This window comes from Pongo pygmaeus, chromosome 1, assembly GCF_028885625.2.
Source record: "Pongo pygmaeus isolate AG05252 chromosome 1, NHGRI_mPonPyg2-v2.0_pri, whole genome shotgun sequence".
NCBI classification, from domain to species: domain Eukaryota; kingdom Metazoa; phylum Chordata; class Mammalia; order Primates; family Hominidae; genus Pongo; species Pongo pygmaeus.
Genome location: NC_072373.2, coordinates 214,466,275 through 214,488,831, shown reverse-complemented (window position 1 = coordinate 214,488,831; position 22,557 = coordinate 214,466,275). Strand labels below are relative to the sequence as shown.

Here is a 22,557-nt window from a genome sequence, read left to right as displayed (position 1 = left end):
TCGTTTCTCTGTGTAGGTCCACATTTTTATCTGGTATCCTTTTGCTTCTGCCCGGAGGACTCTTAAGATTTCTTGTAGTGTGGATTGGTGAATTCTTTTAGCTTTTGTATGTTTTCAATGTCCTTATTTCACTCACAGTTTTGAAATTTTATTTTTGCATAGAATTCTAGGTTAACTTTTTTTCTCTAGGTACTTTAAAAATGTTGCCATTTAGGAAGCATTGTCATTTAAAATATCATCTTTCTTTCCTATGTTTGTAAATATGGTGTAAAGCCGGTTTCTTGTGCTGGTTATACAATTTTCAGAATGCGTATTTAAATTTAAAATATTAAATTGTACTAAAAACCTGAAAACATGAATCATCAATGTCCTAGATTCATCTTAAGTTCCAACAGTGCACTGAAAATATGCCCAACCTGAGGGTCAAACCTACCTGCTGACGTGGAATTTGTGTTTGTGAGAGCCTAGTGATTTTCCTCACATCTGAATGTCTTCATTGCAAAAGGAAACGTTTTTCTTTGCAAAAATACTTTACAATATTCTGACTTCAATTAAGTGCATTAAAAACAAATTTCTCAGTTGCATCCCTGAAATCCATCGAAAGCCCGGGAGAGAAAATCAAGTGCTTCAGGATCAAGAGCTAAGCGGGGGAGGACAAAGTGAGGCTTCTTCACTAGGTGTCAAGCCAAAGTCAACTGATTTGGTCTCCAATGGAGAACAGAACTCGGTTCACCAGCGATGTGAGGACGCGGCCCAGAGGAGGCGGACTTTCTCTTCATGGTGCCTTCAGATAGGAAATCTAGAATTTTCTTTCCCTTTGATCAACTTCCAACTCTCCCTTTCTATTTCTTCAAGACCTTTTTCGGATCCCTGGCTGCGAAGGACCTAAGGGGCCAGTGCCCTTCCCTACCAGTCCCTCCTTCACTAGGTGTCTTCAGAACCCAAACTCACCCAGAACATTACTGCCCGCTTCAGACAGCGAGAGGACCAAGGAGGGCTGTGGGTGGGGTGGGAACCACAGAGTCACGTGCGCCTGCGCTCGTGGGTTCCTAGCAAATTGAATAAATGCCCCCAGAAGCTTCTCTGCAGGTCAGAGGGAAGGGGAGGGTGGCTGCCGACCTGGCGGGAGAAGCTTCAAGAAGCGTCGGGATGACCTGGCCCTGTCCCTGGGCCTTGAAGACAGGCCTGGCCAGGCTGATTTTGACGGGTAGGCCCAAAGAAAAGGTTCAAGTGTGGCCCAGACCCTGACCCCGAGATTAAGGCTCTTAAATGTCTGACGGTTTTGAGAATCATCAGTAGAATCGATCCTGCCTGTATCAGGAGACTCCATTGCCAAAATTCAGACACCAAGAAAGAGAAAGTTTGGGCAGATCAAAATCTGTAATTAACCAAACAGGAAACATAAGTTTTCTGACAAATTGGATGTGTGCTGTGAGAAAAAGACTAGCCACAAGGAGAACCTGGTGTTTTGGCTTGAGTGTAGGGAAGAATGGAGTTGCCACCAACAATGGTGCATTGAAACGGCAGGTGCATCAGGCTGTAGATGTGAAGGAATTAAAAATATTTTACCCCAAAATACACTTCTTGGACATGTTTTGAGATGCCTCTTCAGAAAGCCAGCTGCAGAGGTAGCCTTGCAAAGTTGTCTTTTGTCGAGGAGATTTGCATCTGTAGGGAATCTGCATTGATACAGCCATGTCTTTCCTTGCGCAGATCTAGGAAAGATTAACAGAAAGTCTGACACCTGTAAAGGTCTGAAAGAAACTTTTAGGGTTTATTCTTTCTGAGAGTTGCTACCTGTAAGGTTTCATTTACATATTAAGACCACCTTCGCTAGCCGAGCCTCATTTTCTCTCCCTCCCATCACTTGTCTTGCCCACAATAATTGGATATACCTCTGACTCTGGTTGCACCTGGTTTTGGCCATGCTTTGAGCCATCATTCATTCTGTTACCTCGAGATGGTATATAAGCTTCTGCATCCCATTGTGGGTAGGGGAGGGTAATCACTCTGTGACTCTCCCTATGCACATGTTGGTACATTTTATGCCTTTTCCCCAATTAATCTGCCTTTTGTGACTTGATTTTTGAGTGAAACTTCAGAGGGTTATGAGGGAGGGTTTCCATTGGCCCCTACAGTTTTGGAGCTGTAAGCAGGATAGGAAAGCTCTGCTCTTCTGGAAGCTGCAGTGAAGAACCCAGAATCTGATCAGCTGTCATAAGGGTAAGAGTTTTTTTTTACCAGCCAGGCTCCCGGCCTCCTTCTCTGTGTGGAATCTCATCAAGTGGACAGTAAAAATCACTGTTTCTTTCTTTTCCCTCTCCAAAATCTTGATTAATTGGAGAAAAGGATTTGTGTGACTAGTCTTGGGTGTAGTGACTCTGGTGTGCTTTTTGGTACTTTGTGTACCAATTCTTATTGTTTAATCCCTTTCTTCCCTGAAATTGTCTGTTCCTTTGTCTTTGTCTCTATGTGTTATTCTGTCATAAAAGGGGGTACCGGTTGAGGTTCCTTCTCATCTTATTTTATGTGCTTGAGAGCTTGACTTGTGACCAAGTGGGAGCGCTTTCTCTCGGTTTCCACTATCTGGAAAGAGGTGGTAACTTTCAGGTCATACTAGGAGGCCTGTCTGAAAATGGCTGGGAACCCCAGCACCCTTTTTATTCTGACCATGTCAAGATCTTGGGGTTTGTCTTAAGAAGTCCCATCCCTTTGAGGCTTTTGTCATCTCAACTCTTGTTGCCTGGTTCGTTCTAGGAAAGCTCAATCCCAAGATGGCCTACATGGTATTATAGATTCAAGGTCTGTGACTGGAAGCCCCCACAAATTTGTGGGTTACTGGAGGCAAACATCATCCTTACCCATCTGTGGTCTACTCTTTGCATTGAACTTTTTTCTTGCAGGGGAATCTTTGGGATTGCCTCTTCTATGCCCTTCCCAGGAAGTTAACCTGGAAAATGACATCCTGGGCTTTCCACAAAGGAGCTATTTGGTTGAATTGCTATTGCAATAATTACACCATTGGAAATTCTAATTGCCAATGGCCTGAAGATGAATCCCTTAAATTAGACACGTGAATTTAAAAAAAAAGATTTTAGAGATCTCTTATTTTGACAGTTGATAGGAAGATCAAATTAAAACAAACACACATAGTAGTGTCATGGCTACCCTGAAAAATTCTCTTGACAATACTATGTGTGTTGTGTAGGGAAAAAATTTCTCTTGACTAAATTAAAGAGCAAAATTTGATCCAAAACAAAGTTAAAATTCTTCATAAGCTCAAACTGCCTGCTCTGGATCCCTTCCAGGATTCCCAGTAAAGTCTGCTCCACCTTGCAGTTCGGTACTGAACTTCTGTGGTTTGCTGCCATAGCCTGGGCTCCATTTCCAGTCAGGAACCCAGTTTATTTTGGCTTGATATTTCTGTGACTTTGGACTTTTTGGAATACCCATTTATTGATCCTTTTCCCTTTCACAGGCAGCTTTTGTTTGTTTGTTTATGAAGACAGAGTCTCACTCTATCACCCAGGCTGGAGTGCAGTGGTGAGATCTTGGCTTACTGCAACCTCTGCCTCCCAGGTTCAAGTGATTCTCCCACCTCGGTCTCTCAAGTAGCTGGGATTACAGTCACCCACCACCACGCCTGGCTAATTTTTGTATTTTTAATAGAGACAGGGTTTTGCCATGTTGGCCAGGCTGATCTTGAGCTCCTGACCTCAAGTGATCTGCCTGCGTCAGTCACCCAAAGTGTTGGGATTATAGATATGAGCCACCCCTCCTGGTTGTTGGCAGCTTTTGATTTCCTGTCCTTCCAGCTTCCAAGGTTTCTGATGAGAAATCTGTTGATAATCTTATTAAAGTTTTCTTGCATGTGACCAGTTGCTTTTCTCTTACCAATTTAAAGATTCTCTGTCTTTGACTTTTGAAAGTTTGATTATAATGTGTTTTGGTGTAGGTCTCTTTAAGTGTATCTTACTTGGAGTTTGTTAGGCTACTGTGTTTGTATTCTTGTCTTTCATCAAATTTGGGAAGTTTTCAGCCATTATTTCTTCAAATATTCTCTTTTGTTCTTCTCTCCCTCTTCTTTAGAAATTCCACAATGCGAGGCTGGGAGCGGTAACTCATGCCTGTAATCCCAGCATTTTGGGAGGCTGAAGTGGGAGGATCACCTGAGGTCAGGAGTTTGAGACCTGCCTGAACAACATGGAGAAACCCCATCTCTACTAAAAATACAAAATTAGCCAGGCATGGTGGTGCATGCCTGCAATCCCAGCTACTCGGGAAGCTGAGGTGGGAGAATTGCTTGAAACCAGGAGGCAGAGGTTGCGGTGAGCTGCGATCATGCCATTGCATTCCAGTCTGGGCAGCAAAAATGAAACTCCATCCCCCCTCCCATCCCCCCAAAACAACAACAACAACAAAGAAATTCCACAATGCATATGTTGGTCCACTTGATGGTCACTTAGGCTCTGTTCACTTTTCTTCAATCTTTTTTTAATTCTGTTCCTCAGACTGGATGATTTCCATTGCCTTATCTAAAGGTTCACTGATTGTTTCTTCTGCCTGCTCAGCTTTCTTCAAATTTGACTTTGAATCCATCTAGTTAATATTTTATCAAAGCAGAAATTATTCTGGAAAAGCCTCCTTCACATTGCAGCCATTGGACATGATAATACATGTGATGAGCTGCCATTTGTTGAGAATCATGTGAAAATTAAGCTTCTGCCCCATCACAGTAAAGTTCCAGCCCTGAGTCCCCACGGTTTTCTCCCTAGGCTAAGATAGAAAGGAAGAACATGAAATGTGCAGAAAGCATTCTCTTAAGCAAACATATATAACTTGCCTAAATTGTAATTATTTCCTGGAACAGGATGCACCTCTAACTTCTACAGGCAGATCATAGATTTCATTGTCCAGCTGTATAATGAATTCTTCTTCTCAGAGAAGAATACTAGAGACTCCCCTCAGCTTGCCTGAATCAAAATTCCAGAGGTAAGCAGTGAAAGGCCACAATATGAAGTCACTCTCAGATGAGTTCCTTCTCTTGTCACACCACACAGCAGAAACAAAAGAGGACGGGGAGGCCAGAGCTGCTCAAAGCCTTATAACCCACAATTCTCATAGTTATTCTCAACTTAGAGAGGGCTGCTTTCTAGATGCTCCCCCTCCAGGCCCGCAGACTGCTAGGCTCCAGGAATAAGTAGCTCTGAGAAATATACTATTTAGCTGCAAGCCACACTCCACTATTGCAAATTGGAGAAAAGAAGCACAAACGTAAAAGGTGAAAAGATTTAAGAGAACAACATGGGGAAATCCCATCTCTACTAAAAATACAAAAATTAGCCAGGCATGATGGCATGTGCCTATAGGCCCAGCTACTCGGGAGGCTGAGGCAGGAGAGTCATTTGAACCCAGGAGGTGGAGGTTGCAGTGAGCCAAGATTGTGCCACTGCACACTAGTCTGGGTGACAGAGAAAAACTCCATCTCAAAAAAAAAAAAAAAGAAAAAGAAAAAAGAAAGAAAAAAGAAAGACAGAAAGAAAAGATTTAAGAGAACAAATATTTTAATTGAATACATTTTGTCAAGATTAAATCAACTTTCCCCTAGAGTACTGAAAGAATAAGCAATCATAATTTAGATTCTAAGTTACTGGCCTTTGAGAAAATGTGAAAACCAAAAAGGTGCCATAAGCCTAAAAAGGAGCAAAAGTCCTAATTTTCAAACTGATGACAATAAAGCACTAAAAAATTGAAATCATCATAGTTCATCTTGGTCCTTGGCAAAATACAAATGTATTGATTCAAATTATAATATCTTAGCTACCCTATTGTGCATAGCTCTTACCACTGAGGAGAAAAACCAAACCCAAACAAAAGTGTGTTCAAGTTGGCAAAAATGTTTACAAATCTGCAAAATCTCTTCAGCCTATCCCTTAAACTCCAGACTTGGTATTTACTAAGTTCTGCTGTGTACAATACCCACCTTAATATCCATTCTTGCACAAGTTCTGTTAGGTATAAGCCAAGATGACATGAGATTTTTTTTTTTTACCCTCTCATGCCTATGTTTGCTTTTGCTTCTGAAGACCCTTCTGAGTAAGGACTATCCTCATACTACTGGAGTCACTTAGTCACAAGCTTTCCTGAGGCTCAGAGCTGGCAATACCTGGGAGTTTATGTCAATTCCACAGCACCCAGCAACCCTGCCTGCAAAATATTGACCCATGATTGCCAGGTGCAGGTGCATGAAAGCCCAGCTCCTTGACCTGAGGGGCACCTTTGTGGTGAATTAGCTTTAGGAAAAGGGAAACCAGAGACCAACTTTGTAAAAATGCAGACAGATAAATAGAAAGAAATCTTTGCCTTGGAAGTCCAGTTGAGAAAGAGAGTGATTTACTTGAGAATCTGAAAACAGAGACAAAAATCTTTACTTTCTCATGGGAAAGAAGCCTGTGGTGAAAGAGAAACAAAGAGGAAGGTAGGAAATAGGGTAGGTCTACTCAGTAGCTTCAAACCACTCTGTCATATTATAAAGCCTGGTGAGGTTTTAACTAACACAAGTGCTTGGACTCTACACATAGAGATTCTGATTGAAATGCTTCCAGGTGGGTGGAAGCCACTAGTAGTCTTAAAAAGCTCCCAAGTAATTTTACCATGTGACTAGAAATGAAAAGGACAATCTATACTAGAATCTGAAGTAACCAGTATTGAAGTGCCCCAAATGTGCAGCTACCTCATAGAAAAGGCTTAACACCACCCATTGATGGAATTTGCCTTCGTCTCTCCATGGTCTTGTCTGCATAGCATGGAAAATAGAGAAGAGATAAAGAGGTAGATGGAGAGATTGAACCTGTAATTTGCCTGTGTAGAGCAGTTTCTCAACCTTTTCTGACCACAAGATGCAGTGAGAAATATACAATTATTTGTGATCAGTTTTGTTTTTTTTTTTTTTTTTTTGAGATGGAGTCTTCCTCTGTTGCCCAGGCTGGAGTGCATTGGCATGATCTCAACTCACCGCAAGCTCCGCCCTCCTGGGTTCACACCATTCCCCTGCCTTAGCGTCCTGAGTTGCTGGGACTACAGGCACCCACCACCATGCCCAGCTAATTTTTTTTTTTGTTGTACTTTTAGTGGAGACGGGGTTTCACCGTGTTAGACAGGATGATCTCGATCTCCTGACCTCCTGATCCGCCCGCCTCAGCCTCCCAAAGTGCTGGGATTACAGGCGTGAGCCACCGCACCTGGCCAACAATTCTTTTTTTAAAATGAACAGAGCATCAGTGAATGATAGTGCAAGTTTAAGACACCTAATAGACAAGTTAAAGGAGTCCTCCAGGCAGAAGGAAACTGACACCGGATGAAAATCTGGATGAAAAAGAAAAGACACTAGAAATGACATCTACATAGGCAAATATATAATTTTAACATCTGACTGTTTAGCCGGGCACGATGGCGCACGCCTGTAATTGTGACACTTTGGGAGGACGAGGCAGGCGGATCACTTGAGGTCAGGAGTTCGAGACCAGCCTGGCCAATATGGTGAACCTTCCTCTCTACTAAAAATTCAAAAATTAGTCAGATGTGGTGGCCCAAGCCTGTAATCTCTGCTACTCAGGGGTCTGAGTCAGGAGAATCGCTCAAACCCAGAAAGCAGAGGTTGCAGTGAGCCAAGACTAAGCCACTGCACTCCAGCCTGTCTGATAGAATAAGACTCGTCTTAAAATTACCACCACCACCACCAACAAAAAAAACCAAATACAAACAAAAACACATCTGACTCTTGAAACAAAAGTAATAGAGATGGATTGTAAGGTTTATAACAGGTGTAAAGTAGAATGCATGACAATAGCATAAAGGCAGGGAGTGGAGTTATGTGAAGAGGTATGATGCCACTTGAAGACAGACCGTGATGGGTTAATTTTTGTGGAAAGCAAGGCAGAATTTTTGAAGTTTGTTTCTTCAAATACTTTCAGTTTCCCACACACACAACCTAGTTTGTTATGCAGAGATCTTATTTTCTAGGAGGCTTGGAGGGGGACCTTCTGCTTTGTGTCTTCATGGGATGCACAAGACACTAGGGAACAGTGTTTCACTTTTCAATACAGTGATAGGTCTGAAGAGATAGATAAACCTGCAATTTTTGTTTTTAATGAGATGGGATTGTCACTGGTCTTGAACTTCTGAGCTCAGTGGAGACTTCCCCTACGTCGGCCTATGAAAGTGTTAGGATTAATAGGCGTGAGGCACTGCGCCTGGTCACAACCACCGACATTTAAAGTCACGTCCCTGGGTGGGCCCGAACCACCAACCTTCTGGTTAACAGCAGAACGCGCTAACCAATTGCGCCACAGAGACAACATCAACTGCTTGCTCTCATCTCTATATAGATTAAGCAATCACTAAACCCTAGGGGTTGCCATTCGCTTTCTGCAGGACAACTGTGCAGACTACAAAGCTTCGGAAAACCGGAGAGGCTGAGTCGACTAATCGTGTTGTTGCTCGTTAGAAACGCGTGCATTGCGTGACTCTGAAGTCAGAAGGGCGGCCGAATGTCCTTCACCCTGCGTTGACCCTCGCCTGCTTCAGAAGCCAGTGCCTCTGGAAATGCCTGGATCTGCGACCCCAGCCTGAGCCAAGTAGGGCGCAAGGGAAGCCGAACTCCCCGACGGCTCTCATGGTAGCTCATTCTGTTTTTTTGCGCCGCCTTCAAACAATCATCTGCTCCGCTTGCTCTCCCTTCACTCAACTCGGCTTCAGTAGACGGGGTCGGTGGGGCGGGAGCGGGAAAGAGGCAGGGGAGTCAAAAGGAAAAACGTGAAAAGGAGGAGGGAGAAGCAGGGGAGACCAGGATGACACAATGGGACAGCCCAGGATGCCCGTGCAGAGGGCACCGGCTGGATGCAGAGAAGATGGGACATGTATCAGAATGGAGAGGGGGAAACCGGGAGAAGATGTGAGAGAAAATCACAAGAACCTGTAGCTGCCCGAGAATGAAATAAAAATCGCATAATGTCTTTACATTAATAAAAAAAATAGGGGGACCAGGCGCGGTGGCTCACTCCTGTAATCCCAGCACTTTGGGAGGCCGAGGTGGGTGGATCACTCACTTGAAATCAGGAGTTCGAGACCAGCCGGGCAAACATGGTGAAAGCCCGTCTCTACTACAAATACAAAAACTAGCTGGGTGTGGTGGCGCATGCTTGTAGTCTCGGCTACTCAGGAGGCTGAGGCAGGAGAATCGCTTGAACCTGAGAGGTGGAGGTAGCAGTGAGCCCAGATCGTGCCACTGCCCTCCATTCTGGGCGACAAAGCGAAATTCTGTCTCTCAAAAAATATATATAAATAAATAAAAGAGGGGTGGGGAAGCAAAACGATGGGCAGTAGGTGTGGGGCGCCTTGGGATTCTATACTGGTTAGTAGTCTGCGTTGTGCCTGCAGCAACCTCTGTTCTAATCTGAATCCTGGTACAGTCAGACTCTATCTTGGACCCAAGGGGGGCGAACCCACGTGTCTTTTGGTTTGCTTTTCATTCCTGCACCAGTTGCGGCCTTTATCTGCAGCCAGAAAGCCGGAAAGCAGGGTTTACCACTGGCCCCACAGCGCCATACTGTCTGGGGAAAACAAGGAAACCCAAGAGAACACAAATAATGTCCCAAAGAGAAACTTTCCAAGTGCTCTATGCCTCACCGTTTAGCAGAAAATATCAAGCAACTCTCAACCTAGCTGGCCTGTAGCTTCCACGAGTGAAATAATGCATTTATTGCAGTCTTTCTGGTTGAGATATTTCAAATATTTGATGGAGCTTTTAATGAGAGAGAGACACTCTCGAGTGTGGAAGAAAAAATGAGGGGATGTGAAGATGAGGCGACTTTAGGACAGAAAAAAAAAAGAGACAAGGCAGCCATGTAAACGTTTTCAGGTGGGCGTGAGGCGATGTCAGTCTTGAACCCCCTTATGTCAGGTAAAGAGCGCAGCCTCTTCCAGCACAAACACCGTTTCCCACACTGAGGAAATCACAGGGATCAGCAACTCTAGAGTGAGATGAAGAAGCTTCACTCTGGGAGAACCCCCTTCGTGACCACGGTCTCTCCCCTGCCAGGTAAGTGGAAAGGAGCACATGGCCTGCAGGGACAGCACAGCCTCCTCGCCCTGGCAGGTCGCTCAGGGTCACCACCCTCCCCACTGCCGCCCCACGCCATTCTTCCAAACCACTCTCCACCAAAGATTCCACCGACGGTCACCCCACAAGACAACCCAGGCCGCCTCTCAGCAGCGGCTCCCGCCCCGCAGCCACCGCGCCCTCTCACCCCCGCGGTTCTGCCCGCTGCCTCTGTGCACTTCACCTCCCTGGCTCCCGCTGTCCCCTGAGCTTACAGTGGACTCGGGGTTCTTCCGAACCCCTCCTGGGAGTACTGAATGGAAAAGGGGGAGCGTGCTCAAGTGCTCGGTTGAGTGTAGACATCGTGGGATTTCACTGTGGTACCATCGCTTTGACGTCTTAGTGCTGATTTTTACACCTGCCTTCTGCTTAGGGCACGGCAGTAGTTTTCCGTCTGTGCCTCCTCCACCTGCTGTCCTTGTTGTGTCAGCGAACATCGCCTCCCTCTACCGCTCAATCAGCAAACGGGACCGCCCTCGAGGACCTCACCCGCCGCTCACCCCCTAACAAATTCGCTGGCATCGCCTCCGGTCGCCTCTTCCGAAGGGCTAACGAGCGCGTTAGCTGCCAACGGAGGTGAGGAGGCTCCGCTGACTAGCCGGTGCCCGTGTCCGGGGCTGGCACAAACGCCATGACTTGGCTTGGCCTCTCTCTTAGTTATTCGCAGCTCAGCCCGATAGGCGCCTCCGAAGTGGCGACGGAAAGAGGGTGAACTTTTTGGGTGCAGCTCCACGGGGGCTGGCATCTCTGCACGGCTGTGTACACCTGAGCGAGACGCTCAGTCGTTCTCTAAAGCCGCTTCCGCGGATGAGGGACACGGAGATAAACAGGAGCGGTGTGTCCTGAGAGGTGGTCCACCAGGACTTGCCCTCCTTCGCCCGGCTTTGCCCCTCGCTGCGGAGACTGTTCTGCCTCTGGCCCTTGGAGCAGGCCGGCTGACAGCCTAGTGAAGGAAGATTCCTGCGGGAGGGCGGCCAGTGCAAAACAATTCCCTGACCGGGAATCGAACCCGGGCCGCGGCGGTGAAAGCGCCGAATCCTAGCCACTAGACCACCAGGGACACACGGGAGGGAGCTTTCTCTCCTTTCTTCGGCCAGAAGCGACACTTTCCCTGAGCTCTGGAAGGACTTGGGCCTTTTGAGGGTCGCTCTTTGCTCCTGGAGTCTCTCACAAGGCCATTCCCTCCCTGCTTTCTTCAAAAAAAGAGCCTGCAGGCGACACACCGAGGGCTCCGTGAGGGACACCGAATCCCGAGTCCTGGAGCGAGTTGCAGCGACCCGGCCGCAGCTCACCACTGAACTAGAGATGCGCCTTTGCGAGGCGGCAGCAAGTGACCAGCCGGTCGTGGGTCGCCAGGTCCGGAGCCGCGCACCAGGTTGCCAGGAGGAGGCGGGAGACGGGAGGCGCCCGGGGTGAGACGGGGGCACCCTCTGCATCACAAGGGACCCAGACGCCAGCACCCTCAACATCATAAGGAATCAGACGGATGCGGAACCGAGACGGGCTGGATGGGAAACTCTTTCCAGGAAGGCTCCGGGGCCCTCAGCTGGTCTCTGACCTTCCCCTGCCACCTGTGACACCTGCCATTTTCCCATCTTAGGCGATGGCAACACCACCCTTCTGTTTGCTCCGGGCAAAACTTCCAGAGTTCCGTCTGACGCTGGAGTGTTTTCCTCCGATCCAAGAGCCAACTGGTCATCAATTCGTGATTTCCCGTCTGCTAAGTGCGTGGGCATTGAGCTTCACGCGAGTCTCTCCACCTCTGCGGAATGGCTACTTCGGGGTAGGGGAGGGGCCCTCCGGTGGATTGTAAGGCGTTTAGCAGCATCCGTCGCCTCCGCTGACTAGATAGATGCCAGGGGGTTAACATTCTCCCTCCCCGCTTCCCCTAGTCGTGACCTAGTGTCCCAGCAAGGATGGGAGAGGAGTGTAAGGGCGAAGTTGCCCCCTTTTGAGAACCACTGATGCGCGTTGTCCTGCTCTCTGAGCTTGTGGAGAGGACTCTCCAGATGAAGGCTCAGGGGTCGATCCAGCTTGAGACCCCCTCGCTCCTCCGCACAGTCGGACCTTAGGATTGGAGGTTTTTAACATCTCCACATCATGAGATTGGAAACCTTTAGGTCTTTTCTTCCGCTCTGTCCTCCAAATCGGACTCTTCCGAGCCTGTTGACCAGGGCCAGCCAGGCAGAGGCTGGGTTCGCTCAAGGGGGCTCCTCTCGGCCCTCCTGGAGCTTCAGGCCTCTTTCGGTTGCAGAGAAGCTTTATGGGCCACTTCCTTCGGCATCCCCGGGGGCAGGTGCGCAGTGCCCCGGGAAGAAGACGGTTTGACTGCGGTTCTCGCCCCCCGGCGCCCAACCTCCACCCCGGTGCGCGCGCTCTTCCAGGCTCCTGCTGGTCCCACTCGCCGGGAGTTAGGTCTCGGGTCAGCCTGAGCTCCCCAGACGCCGAGTCCCGGAAGGACACGTAGGGGAAACCGGCTGCTCACTTTGGTCCTGTCCACAACGGACCCCTTTCTGCCGGGAAAGAAAGGCGGCGAGTCCTGTCCTGTTGGGTAGGCAGAAGAGAGAGCAAAGGGAAGACAAGAAAAATCCTGGGAGGTTTCAGGATCTAAAGTTACCATGAAGTCGACCTAACCTCCTCTGGAGTTCCTCCTGGTCCTCCCGTGGTTGGCGATGGTGAATGGAGTTTCCCTCTCCAGTTTGCCAAGGCAGACAAAGCCGACACAATGGGCCTGTCCACTGTCTTCTTTCATATACACAAAATGTCAGCTCTTCCTGTTTCTAACTGGGAACATCATGCCTGATGACCAGCTTAGCAAATTAGAGACCCTCCATGGGACTTCATCTCTGTCTTAGTTGGGCTTCTGTAACACTGTACCATCAACTGGGTGGCTGATTCCCAACAGAAATTGATTTCTCACAGTTCTGGAGGTTGGAAGTCCGAGATCAAGGTGCTGACATGGTAGGGTTATGGTGAGGGCCTTTTGTCCTGGTTGTAGACTGCCACCTTCTCATTGTACCCTCAGGGGGTAGAAAGAGGGTGAGAGAGCTCCCCGGGGTCCATTTATAAGGGCATTAGTCCCATTCAGACTAATGGGACTAAATCGAGACTCTGTACTGAGTGGTGTGGATTTTTTGCATGTTCATCCTCCCCACAGACAACTGGAGATGTATTGTCCCTAGAGGGTACAATAGGGAATCTTCAGTCACAAGTCAGCAACCAGCATATGTGAGTGAGAGGATGTGTCCCACTCAGAAATGAGAGTGTATTAGTCCATTTTCACACTGCTGCCAAATACATAACAGAGTTCGGGACGAAAAAGAGGTTTAATTGGACTTACATTTCTGTATGACTGGGGAGGCCTCAGAATCATGGCGGGAGGTAAAAGGCACTTCTTACATGGCAGCAGCAAGAGAAAATGAGGAAGAAGCAAAAGCAGAAATCCCTCATAAACCCATCAGATAGTGAGACTTATTCACTATCAGGAGAATAGCACAGGAAAGACCCACCCCTATGATTCAATGACCTTCTCCTAGGTCCCTCCCACAACACATGGGAATTGTGGGAGGTACAATTCAAGTTGAGATTTGGGTGAGGGCACGGCCAAACCATATCAGAAACGGATGAAGGGACAGCATATCCTGATGTGTGTGATGGTTTTATGAGTGATTACCTATTTCAAAATTTATTGCAATGTGTAAAAAAGAACAAGGACTTGTATTATCTGACTTTAAGGCTTACTATAAGCTATTATAGACAAGGCATCAGGAGTGACAAATAGATAAACAGACTGAGTTAAGAGACTTGAAACTGAACCACAGCTATATGGTCAATAAATGGGTTTTCAATAAAAGCAGTTCAATAAGAGAAAATAAATCATTTCAATTAATGGATTTGTATATGGATGTGGGGAGACCAACAATGTTATTCTCCCTCACGCTACACACAAAAGTACTTTCAGGTGCATTATACACCAAAACTTAAAAGGTAAAGATATAAAGCATTTCAAGCATACTTTGTGACTTGTTGGTAGGCAAAGATTACCCTACCAACAAGCAGGACACAGAAAAAATATAGGTATAAGAAAGACATGATAAATGAGACTTCATCAACATTAGCCACACCTTCTCATCAAAAGATACCACTAAGAAAGTGAAAAGGCAAGCAAGCCACAGACAGAGACAAAATAGTCACAAAACGTATCTGACCTCCACACCCTGTAATTAGAATTATAGTGGTCTGGTACACTGCACCCAGTTCCTGCTGGAGTATTTCCTGTGGAGGCTCATGCCTGTCATCACAGCTACTTGGGAGGCGGAGGTGGGAGAATTGCTTGAACCCAGGAGGCAGAGGTTGCAGTGAGCCAAGATCGTGCCACTGCCCTCCAGCCTGGGAGACAGAGCGAGACTCCATCTCCAAAAAAAAAAAAAAAAGTAAAGAAAAAAGAAAAAGAAACTGACAATGCTTCTCGTGGTAACTTGGTGGCCAACAAAAAAAAAAAAAAAAAAAAAAAAAAAAGAAAAGAAAGAAAAAAATTGTATATATAAAAAGAAAAATAAGCCGATAATGTTGCTTGCCTCCAAGGATGGAATGGGAATATCTGGGGTCAGAGGTGAGAGGGAGCCATTTTACAGTGTACCCTTTTGAAATGTGAACGTGTGGCTTAATCAAAAGTAAAATATAAAAATTTAAATGCTACTTACAAAATTTTTTGTTTGTTTGTTTGTTTTTCAGATGGAGTCTGGCTCTGTTGCCTAGGCTGGAGTGCACTGGTGCAATCTCAGCTCTCTGCAACCTCCGCCTCTCCAGTTCAAGCGATTCTCCTGCCTCAGCCTCCCAAGTAGCTGGAATTACAGATGCACGTCACGACACCCAGCTAATTTTTGTATTTTTAGAAGAGATGGGGTTTCACCATGCTGGCCACGTTGGTCTTGAACTCCTGACCTCAGGTGATCCACCCGCCTCAGCCTCCAAACGTGCTGGGATTACAGGCATGAGCCATGACGCCTGGCCTTAAAATACATTTCTAATGTATTTTAAGGCCAGGCGTGGTGGCCCATTTCTTGAGACATAGCAAGACCCTGTCTCAAAAAAAAAAAAAAAATTATATGTGTATAGTGATGAACACTTATAGTCCCAGCTACTGGGGAGGCTGAGGTGGGAGGATCACTTGAGCCTGGAAGATCAAGCCTAGCATGCGTTGTGATTGTGCCACTGCACTCCAGCCTGGGTGACAGAGAGAGACTTTCTAAAAAAAAAAAAAACGTATTTTAAGTCCATAATACAGGTTAAATCCTTTCCTTTCCTTTCCTGAAGGAAATGTACCACTGGTTATCAAATAGTAAGGAGGGAAAGTACCTCATTGTAGAATTCTAATTAATATACACAGGAGTGACTAAATGAGAAGCTCACTTTTGCAGCCTCTGATGAGTGGGTTGGATCTTGAAAAGAGAGACACCAGGCATAGGGGCATTCGGCTAGAACACATTCTACTTACGGTTTCTTGATAAAAAAAAAAAAAGCAAGTGGAAGAACCTGAATCTGACCTAGCTTTAGATCCAACATCCAATTTACAGGAAATACATGGAATAAAGAAAGATGTTAATTGACACCATAAAGATGCAACCAGCAAAATCCAGACCATGAGAATCTCCAAGGACAACTAGCCCAGTTTCCTGAACAAATAAGTTAAAAGGGACGTAAAAGACAAAACATGGTCTGGGCACAGTGGCTCAGTCTTCTAATCTCAGCACTTTGGGAGACCAAGGTAGGTGGATCACCTGAGGTCAAGACCAGCCTGGCCAACATGGTGAAGCCCCCATCTCTACTAAAACTACAGAAGTTAGCTGGGCGTGGTGGCGCACTCCTGTAATCCCAGCTACTCAAGAGGCTGAAGCCATAGAATTGCTGAACCCAGGAGGCAGAGGTTGTAGTGAGCCAAGATCCTGCCACTGCACTCCAGCCTGGGCAACAAAGTGAGACTCCATCTCAAAACAACAACAACAACAACAACAACAACAACAACAAAAAACAAAGCAACCATTCACATTTTGTGAATGTCTATGGATCTGGATTCAAACAAATTGTAAAGAAAAAACTAAGGCAAGACTATCTGTGACTTTTTATTCATTTATTTATTTAGAGACAGAGTTTCACTCTGTCACCCAGGCTGGAGTGCAGTGGTGTGATCTCGACTCACTGAAACCTCCGCCTCCTGGGTTCAAACGAGTCTGGTGCCTCAGCCTCCCCAGTAGCTGGGATTACAGGCGTGTGTCACCACACATGGATAATTTTTGTATTTTTAGTAGAGATGGGGGTTTCACCATGTTGGCCAGGCTGGTCTCGAACTCTAGACCTCAGATGATCTGCCCTCCTTGGCCTCCCGAAGTACTGGGATTATAGCCATGAGCCACCGCACCTTGCCTATCTGTGACATTTATGAGACATATGGAAAATGTAGACACTGGCTATTTGATGATATTAAGAAAAGATTATTAAACCAGGTGTAGTTTCTCATGCCTGTAATCCCAGCACCTTGGGAGGCCAAGGCAGGAGGATCACTTGAGCACAGAAGTTCAAGACCAGCCTGGGCAACAAAGTGAGACCTCGACTCTACAAGAAATAAAAAAATCAGCAAGCCTGGTGGCATGCACCTGTGGTCCCAGCTGCACAGGACCTGAGGTAGGAGGATTGCTTCAGACCAGGAGGCTGAGGCTGTAGTGAGACATAAGGAAAAGAAAAGATTACTAGCTAAAATGTTTTTAACACACTGAATGAAACACCTTGGCCTCCTGCCTTGGGGCTGTCTCCACGGCCTCCCCAACACTACTGTTGAGCTGACTGCTCACACCGATCAGACACCCCTGCTCAAAGATCAGGCAGGCCCAAGCTCCCCCGCTGAGGCAGGCTCTCCTTTCCCTGTACCAGCTTTTTGTTGCAAACCCCTGGCTGCCATGGGCTCCCATCTCCATGCTTTTGCTCATGCCTTGCTCCTGCTTGGAGTGCCTGCTGCTCTGCTTCAACCGTACCCATCCCTTGATGCTCAGTGCAAATTCCATCTCCACAAATCGGTTTTTCTGACCTCCCCACCCCTCCCATCCTTCTGTGCCTGGAGGACATTTCCTCTGTCCCACGTACATATCACTAACCACTCACTTCCTCAGTCTAGAATTTTGGGGATCTACATCTTTTCATCACTAGAGGCTGTGAGGTCCTTGGTAGCAAAGCTGAATATTCTAGTGGATTAAAATCAGGAACTTTGGCATGGCATGGTGGCTCATGCCTATAATCCCAGCACTTTGGGAGGCTAAGGCTCCGCCTGAGCTCAGGGGTTTGAGACCAGCCTGGGCAACATGGTGAAATCCTGTCTCTACTAAAATACAAAAAAAAATTAGCCAGGCATGGCAGCATGCGCCTGTTATCCCAGCAACTCGGGAGGCTGAGCCAGGAGAATTGCTTGAACCCAGGAGGTGGTGGTTGCAGTGATTCAAGATTGTGTCACTGCATTCCAGCCTGGTGACAGAGCAAGACTCCATGTCAAAAAAAAAAAAAAAAAAAAAGTCAGGAACTTGAAACTCCGACTCAGCCACTTATGTACTACCGTGTGACCTCAGGAAGATCACTCAACCTCTCTGCACCTCAATGTCCTCATCTATAAAATGGGAATGAACACAGTTCCTACCTCACAGGGAAGCTATGAATATTAGTTGAAATGAAATATACAAAGAGCCTAGCCCAGAGTAAACATCTAATAAATGCTGACTGCCACGACTGTGGTAATGGTTATTACAAGTGGCCTCTGTGTCCTCACAGGCCCTTGTACACAGTAGGTGTATTGAGTTGAACTGAAATTCAACTGAATTGAGCTGGATGGAAAGAGCAGGGCTGTCTCTCAGCTGCTGCCCCATCCCCGGCCAGGCCTCACCTCTCAGTGAACATCTTCACCTCACTGATCAACCGCCAGAACCCCACCACCTGCCTCCAGAGGAGGAGCAGGTGACTGTGCTCGTTGCTGAAGTAGGCATTGAAGGACTGGAGGGAAGACATGCTGAGGGAAGGGTTGGTGTGAGAGCGGGTTTACTCCCTCCCCCTGCTTCCCTCATCTCCGACCATCCCAGGAGGCACCGTCATTCAGAGAGTGGGTCTTCCTGTGGGCCTGTACACGGAGCTGTGTCGCAGCGGCCACGCTCAGCTTCCCAAGCCTCATGGCTCCCTCCTGCACAGGGACCTGGGTTTCAAGTCCTCTTTTGGCTGCAAGAGGCAGCAAGGAAGGGCAAAAATGCAAGGGACCTAGCTTTGCATCCCAGCTGCCAGTTGCATGACTGTGGGCAGGTTACTCAACCACTCTTTATGTATTTATTCATTTCAAGACAGAGTCTTGCTTTGTTGCCCAGGATGGAGTGCAGTGGCATGATCTCTCAGCCTCTCGAATAGCTAGGACGACAGGTGTGTGCCACCACGCCAGGCTAATTTTTGTGTTTGTAGTAGAGATGAGTTTTCACCATGTTGGCCAGACTGCTCTCGAACTCCTGACCTCAGGTGATCTGCCTGCCTCAGCCTCCCAAAGTGCTGGGATTACAGGCATGAGCCACCGCGACCGGCCTTAACCTCTCTTTAAAATGAGGAGGGTGATAGCACATACCACACGCAGTTATCACGAGGAATAAAGGTCAATTCACACGGTACACATGGTACATGCTACACATTGATAAAGACCAGCTATTGTGATGACGTCTATTTACTTCTGCTAACATGCTCCCTTAGACAGTGCTCCCTCTCCCTCTCCAGGCTTCTGAGTCCTCCCTCCTCTGCAGTGCCACTTCCTCTTGAGTCCAGCTGGCCTCCCTGCACCCCCATGCCCACCTCCTCCTCGCACCTCCATGCCGCCTCCCACTGCTCCAGCTCCTTGCGGCTGCGTGTCCAGTCACTGGTCACCTTTCGTATCTCCTCACTCAGAGCCTGGTTGGCCAAACCTGCCTGGTCCAGCTGTTCTCGGAGCATGGCATTCACCTGGACCAGGCTGGCACTCCTGAGTGGGGCACAGGGGATCAGTAGGCGCTCGCCCAGCGGGCCATCCTGCCAGCCCTGGCCCTCCCTGCTGCTCCTCCTCCAGCCAGATGAGGGCACTCCCCATGTCTTGGCTGTGCTCTGTGTCCTGGGTGGGAGGGAGGTTAAAGCACCAGGCTGGGCAGGTGGAGGACAGGGTCTGCCCCTACCCCACCCTGGCACCCACCCTCAGCCGCTGCTGCTCCAGCTCTCCGGATCTCTCCAACAGCTGCTACAGCTCCGAGCACCTCTTCTCGTACTGGAGAATCTGGGGATTGGGAGCTGATGGTGAGCCCCAGGGGTGGGGGCAGGGCAAAGTCAACACGTGGTAGGGAAAGAGCAGGAATGGGTGGCCCTGAACTTGCCCTGCAGCTGCTGTACAAGCTGGGCCTGCCGCTGCTCGCCCTCCTGGTAGGCCTGCAGCTTGCGCCGGTAGGAGGCCTGCTCCTCCTGCAGCTGCCTCCGCAATTCCACACTCTGCAGGACCAGCCCCCTGGGCTCTTGCGTCTCCAGCTCCCCAGATTCCAGCCACAGAGCCTGCTCCAGCTGCAGGGAAGGGTCATGGGTGAGAGTCCTGGGCCTCCTGGGAAGGCAGGCTCAGGCCTCTGTAGGGGGTGGCAGGCTGGGCCCAGACCCACAATGCCTTGTAGGCTGATAGCCTGGCACCCTGGGGAGCAGGCACATGTGGGCAAGCCCAGGGGCAGTGCACGTGTGCATGAGGCGATGCAGCCATGCACAGACATGCAGATGGGGCCTGTGTGGACACATGCAGGTGAGCCCACAAAACCCAAACCATGCAGGCAAAGCTCAAACGTGCACCTGGGTCAACCTCAGGGTCCTCAGTACACCATGTACCTCTCCTCCAGAACACTTAGCCCTGTCATGGTTTCTTTATTACACTGATGCCTGGGTCTCCCCACCATGCCCCCATCCCAATGTGAGCTCAGAAAGCCTCGATTTTTTCTTCCTCATTGTACCTTAGCACTAGAATGGTGGCTGTGGAATGGCATGGCTCACGCTCAGTAAATAATTCTTGCCATGGTGAATTAATGGCATGAGCTCATGGGAATACATTCAAACAGAGATGTCAATCCGCCTATGCATATATGAGCTTAAAGATATGCACACACATAACACATACAGGCAACCTCAAACATCCCCAGGGGAACAGGAAGGAACCCACTCATATGCACGGCATTAAGATTTGTAAGAGGTGAACACAGATGTTGCCCTATACAGTGCTTGCATATTAATGCCCCCTTCTGGCTGGTGCAGTGGCTCATGCCTGTAATCCCAGCACTTTGGGAGGTCAAGGCAGGTGGATCACTTGAAGTAGGGGTTCGAGACAAGCCTGGCCAACATGATGAAATCCCGTCTCAACTAAAAATCCAAAAATTAGCCGGGTGTGGTGGCATGCACCTGTAATCCCAGTTACTCAGGAGGCTGAGGCAGGAGAATCTCTTGAACTTGGGAGGCAGAGGTTGAAGTCAGCCGAGATCGCTCCATTGCACTCCACCCCGGGCGACAGAGCAAGACTCCATCTTTTATTTATTTATTTGTCTCATAGACTGAGCGAGGGGACCCCGACCGGCGGAGGGACGGCTGCGCCCTGCAGGCCGCTGCGGCCGTGCAGGCCCCGGCCTCATGTCATGCCCCGGCCCGCGACAATCCGGGCAGGATGGGACGCAGGACTCGGCGGGGCATCCGCGGAACCCGTCGGGAATGCTCTCTTGGCCTCCAGCGCCGGGCAGCGGTGGGTACGGTACCCGCAGTGCCCACAGCACCCCTAGCCCGGGGACGTGGCTCCAGCCCTCCCCCAGGCGGGCGGCCTCCTTCGCGGGGAGCACGTTGCCTGGGGAACATGGCGAAACTTCAACTCTTAAAAAAACAAAACAACCACCACAACAGCAAAAACAAGAACAGAAATTAGCTGGCTGTGGTGACGCATGCCTCTGCTACTCCAGAGGCTGAGGTGGGAGGATCGCGTCAACCAAGATGCCACGAGATACAGTAAGACTGTCTCTCAGAGAAAAAGTCAAACAAACAAAAAAAGAGGCCGTGTAAGAGGTGACCCTGGGGACAGTGGAAAAACACTAAGGTTTTCAAGTGCTGTTAAAAGCCACTAGGCCTTGGGGACCATTGAGCAATCTACAAAGCAAGGAAGCCTAGATCCCTGAGCGCCGCCTGCCTAGTACCACCACAGATAACATGAGAGACCTCCCCCACAGAGACTGAAATTTGTCTCCTGAGGAAACAAGTGACTACAGACATCTGTCCCAGGACAGGAAACAAGAAAACAAGGTCTCACAAAAACAAAAACAGCTGACCACACCATACAATCACTGAGACGGCGCCTGCGACTATAGGCAAAAAAAAAAAAAAAAAAAAAAAAAAAATCCATCTGTTATTCATACCATGAAAGACCAGGGGAAAATGTGAACGCAGTCCCCTACTACTGTTGTGGGAATCAGGAGAACGGAGAGACCAATAAGTAGAACAGGAGGATTTATTGACTGCACTCAGGCACAGCAGATTAAAATCCAAAGGCTGAGCCCTGAACAAAGACAGGGCTTGACTTTATACACACTTCTGAAAGGGGGTCAGCTAGTTTGAATGGCACGGCAGAAATTTGATGGCACGAAACTCATGGGGCAGGCAAGAGGGCTTACAGAAGCAGAAGAAAGGCAGCTAATCAAACTGTGACAAGTCTTGCAATGCAAGTATAGCTGGTGACCTTGCAGCTGCACTGAAGGGAAATCAGGAACTTAACAAAACTTGTATAATTAGAAATGGAAAGGGGGAAAGAGAAGGTAGTGAAGGGATTTGTCGTTTTTACCTCTTATCCTTGTTAGGGGTGGACTGTGTTGAGAGAGTCTCCAGAACTCATTCCTTGGGGCTCTGACTTTTCAGATAGTGTAATTAAGAATCTGCTAGGGCTCTATCTATTGCAGGTCTTGGAGTCAGCCAAGTACAGGAAAACTTGTCTTTTCCTTTTAACTTCTGCCTTATTACTACAAGTTGTGCAGCACACCATGCCTGGTTTTCATCAGCAATGTTTCCTGAGGTTACAGAAAGATTTCTAATCCCGGGGGGAAACACTCCCTTGAAGCAAAAGTGTTCTCCCCCAAAAAATGCAAGGAGCTATCTTCTTGATAGCCAGGCACATAATTCTCAGGTTTTGCCCCACAGAATCTCTATCTAAAATAGAGCAGTGGTCATGCCTAGTGAAAAATTTGAGGGAACTCGCCCAACGTTGGGTTTCTTCAGAGCCATACATATAGATATAACCAAAAATCCTAAAAGACACTGCCCTTCATCATTCCATGCTGTTAGACATTTATAGGACCATGGAT

The 22,557-nt window shown here is 48.0% G+C and overlaps 1 protein-coding gene and 1 non-coding gene across 3 annotated transcripts; both read right to left on the bottom strand.

Moving 5' to 3' along the window:
- Positions 1-1,363: 1,363 nt before the first annotated feature.
- On the bottom strand, positions 1,364-14,021 carry LOC129006613 (uncharacterized). 2 transcript variants are annotated; one of them, XM_063659116.1, is made up of 2 exons: positions 10,660-14,021; positions 1,364-1,715 (listed from the first exon to the last, which is right to left on the bottom strand). In XM_063659116.1, exon 1 carries the CDS (start codon positions 11,629-11,631, stop codon positions 10,828-10,830), a length of 804 nt encoding a protein of 267 aa, XP_063515186.1. In that variant the 5' UTR covers positions 11,632-14,021; the 3' UTR covers positions 1,364-1,715; positions 10,660-10,827. The 2 variants fall into 2 exon arrangements, with proteins under 2 accessions (XP_063515186.1, XP_063515187.1); XM_063659117.1 differs by lacking the exon at positions 1,364-1,715 and adding an exon at positions 4,698-4,973 and having other exon boundaries at positions 10,308-14,021.
- On the bottom strand, positions 11,148-11,219 carry TRNAE-UUC (transfer RNA glutamic acid (anticodon UUC)). The gene has a single exon. It is a non-coding gene; the product is annotated as a tRNA-Glu (tRNA).
- Positions 14,022-22,557: the final 8,536 nt, after the last annotated feature.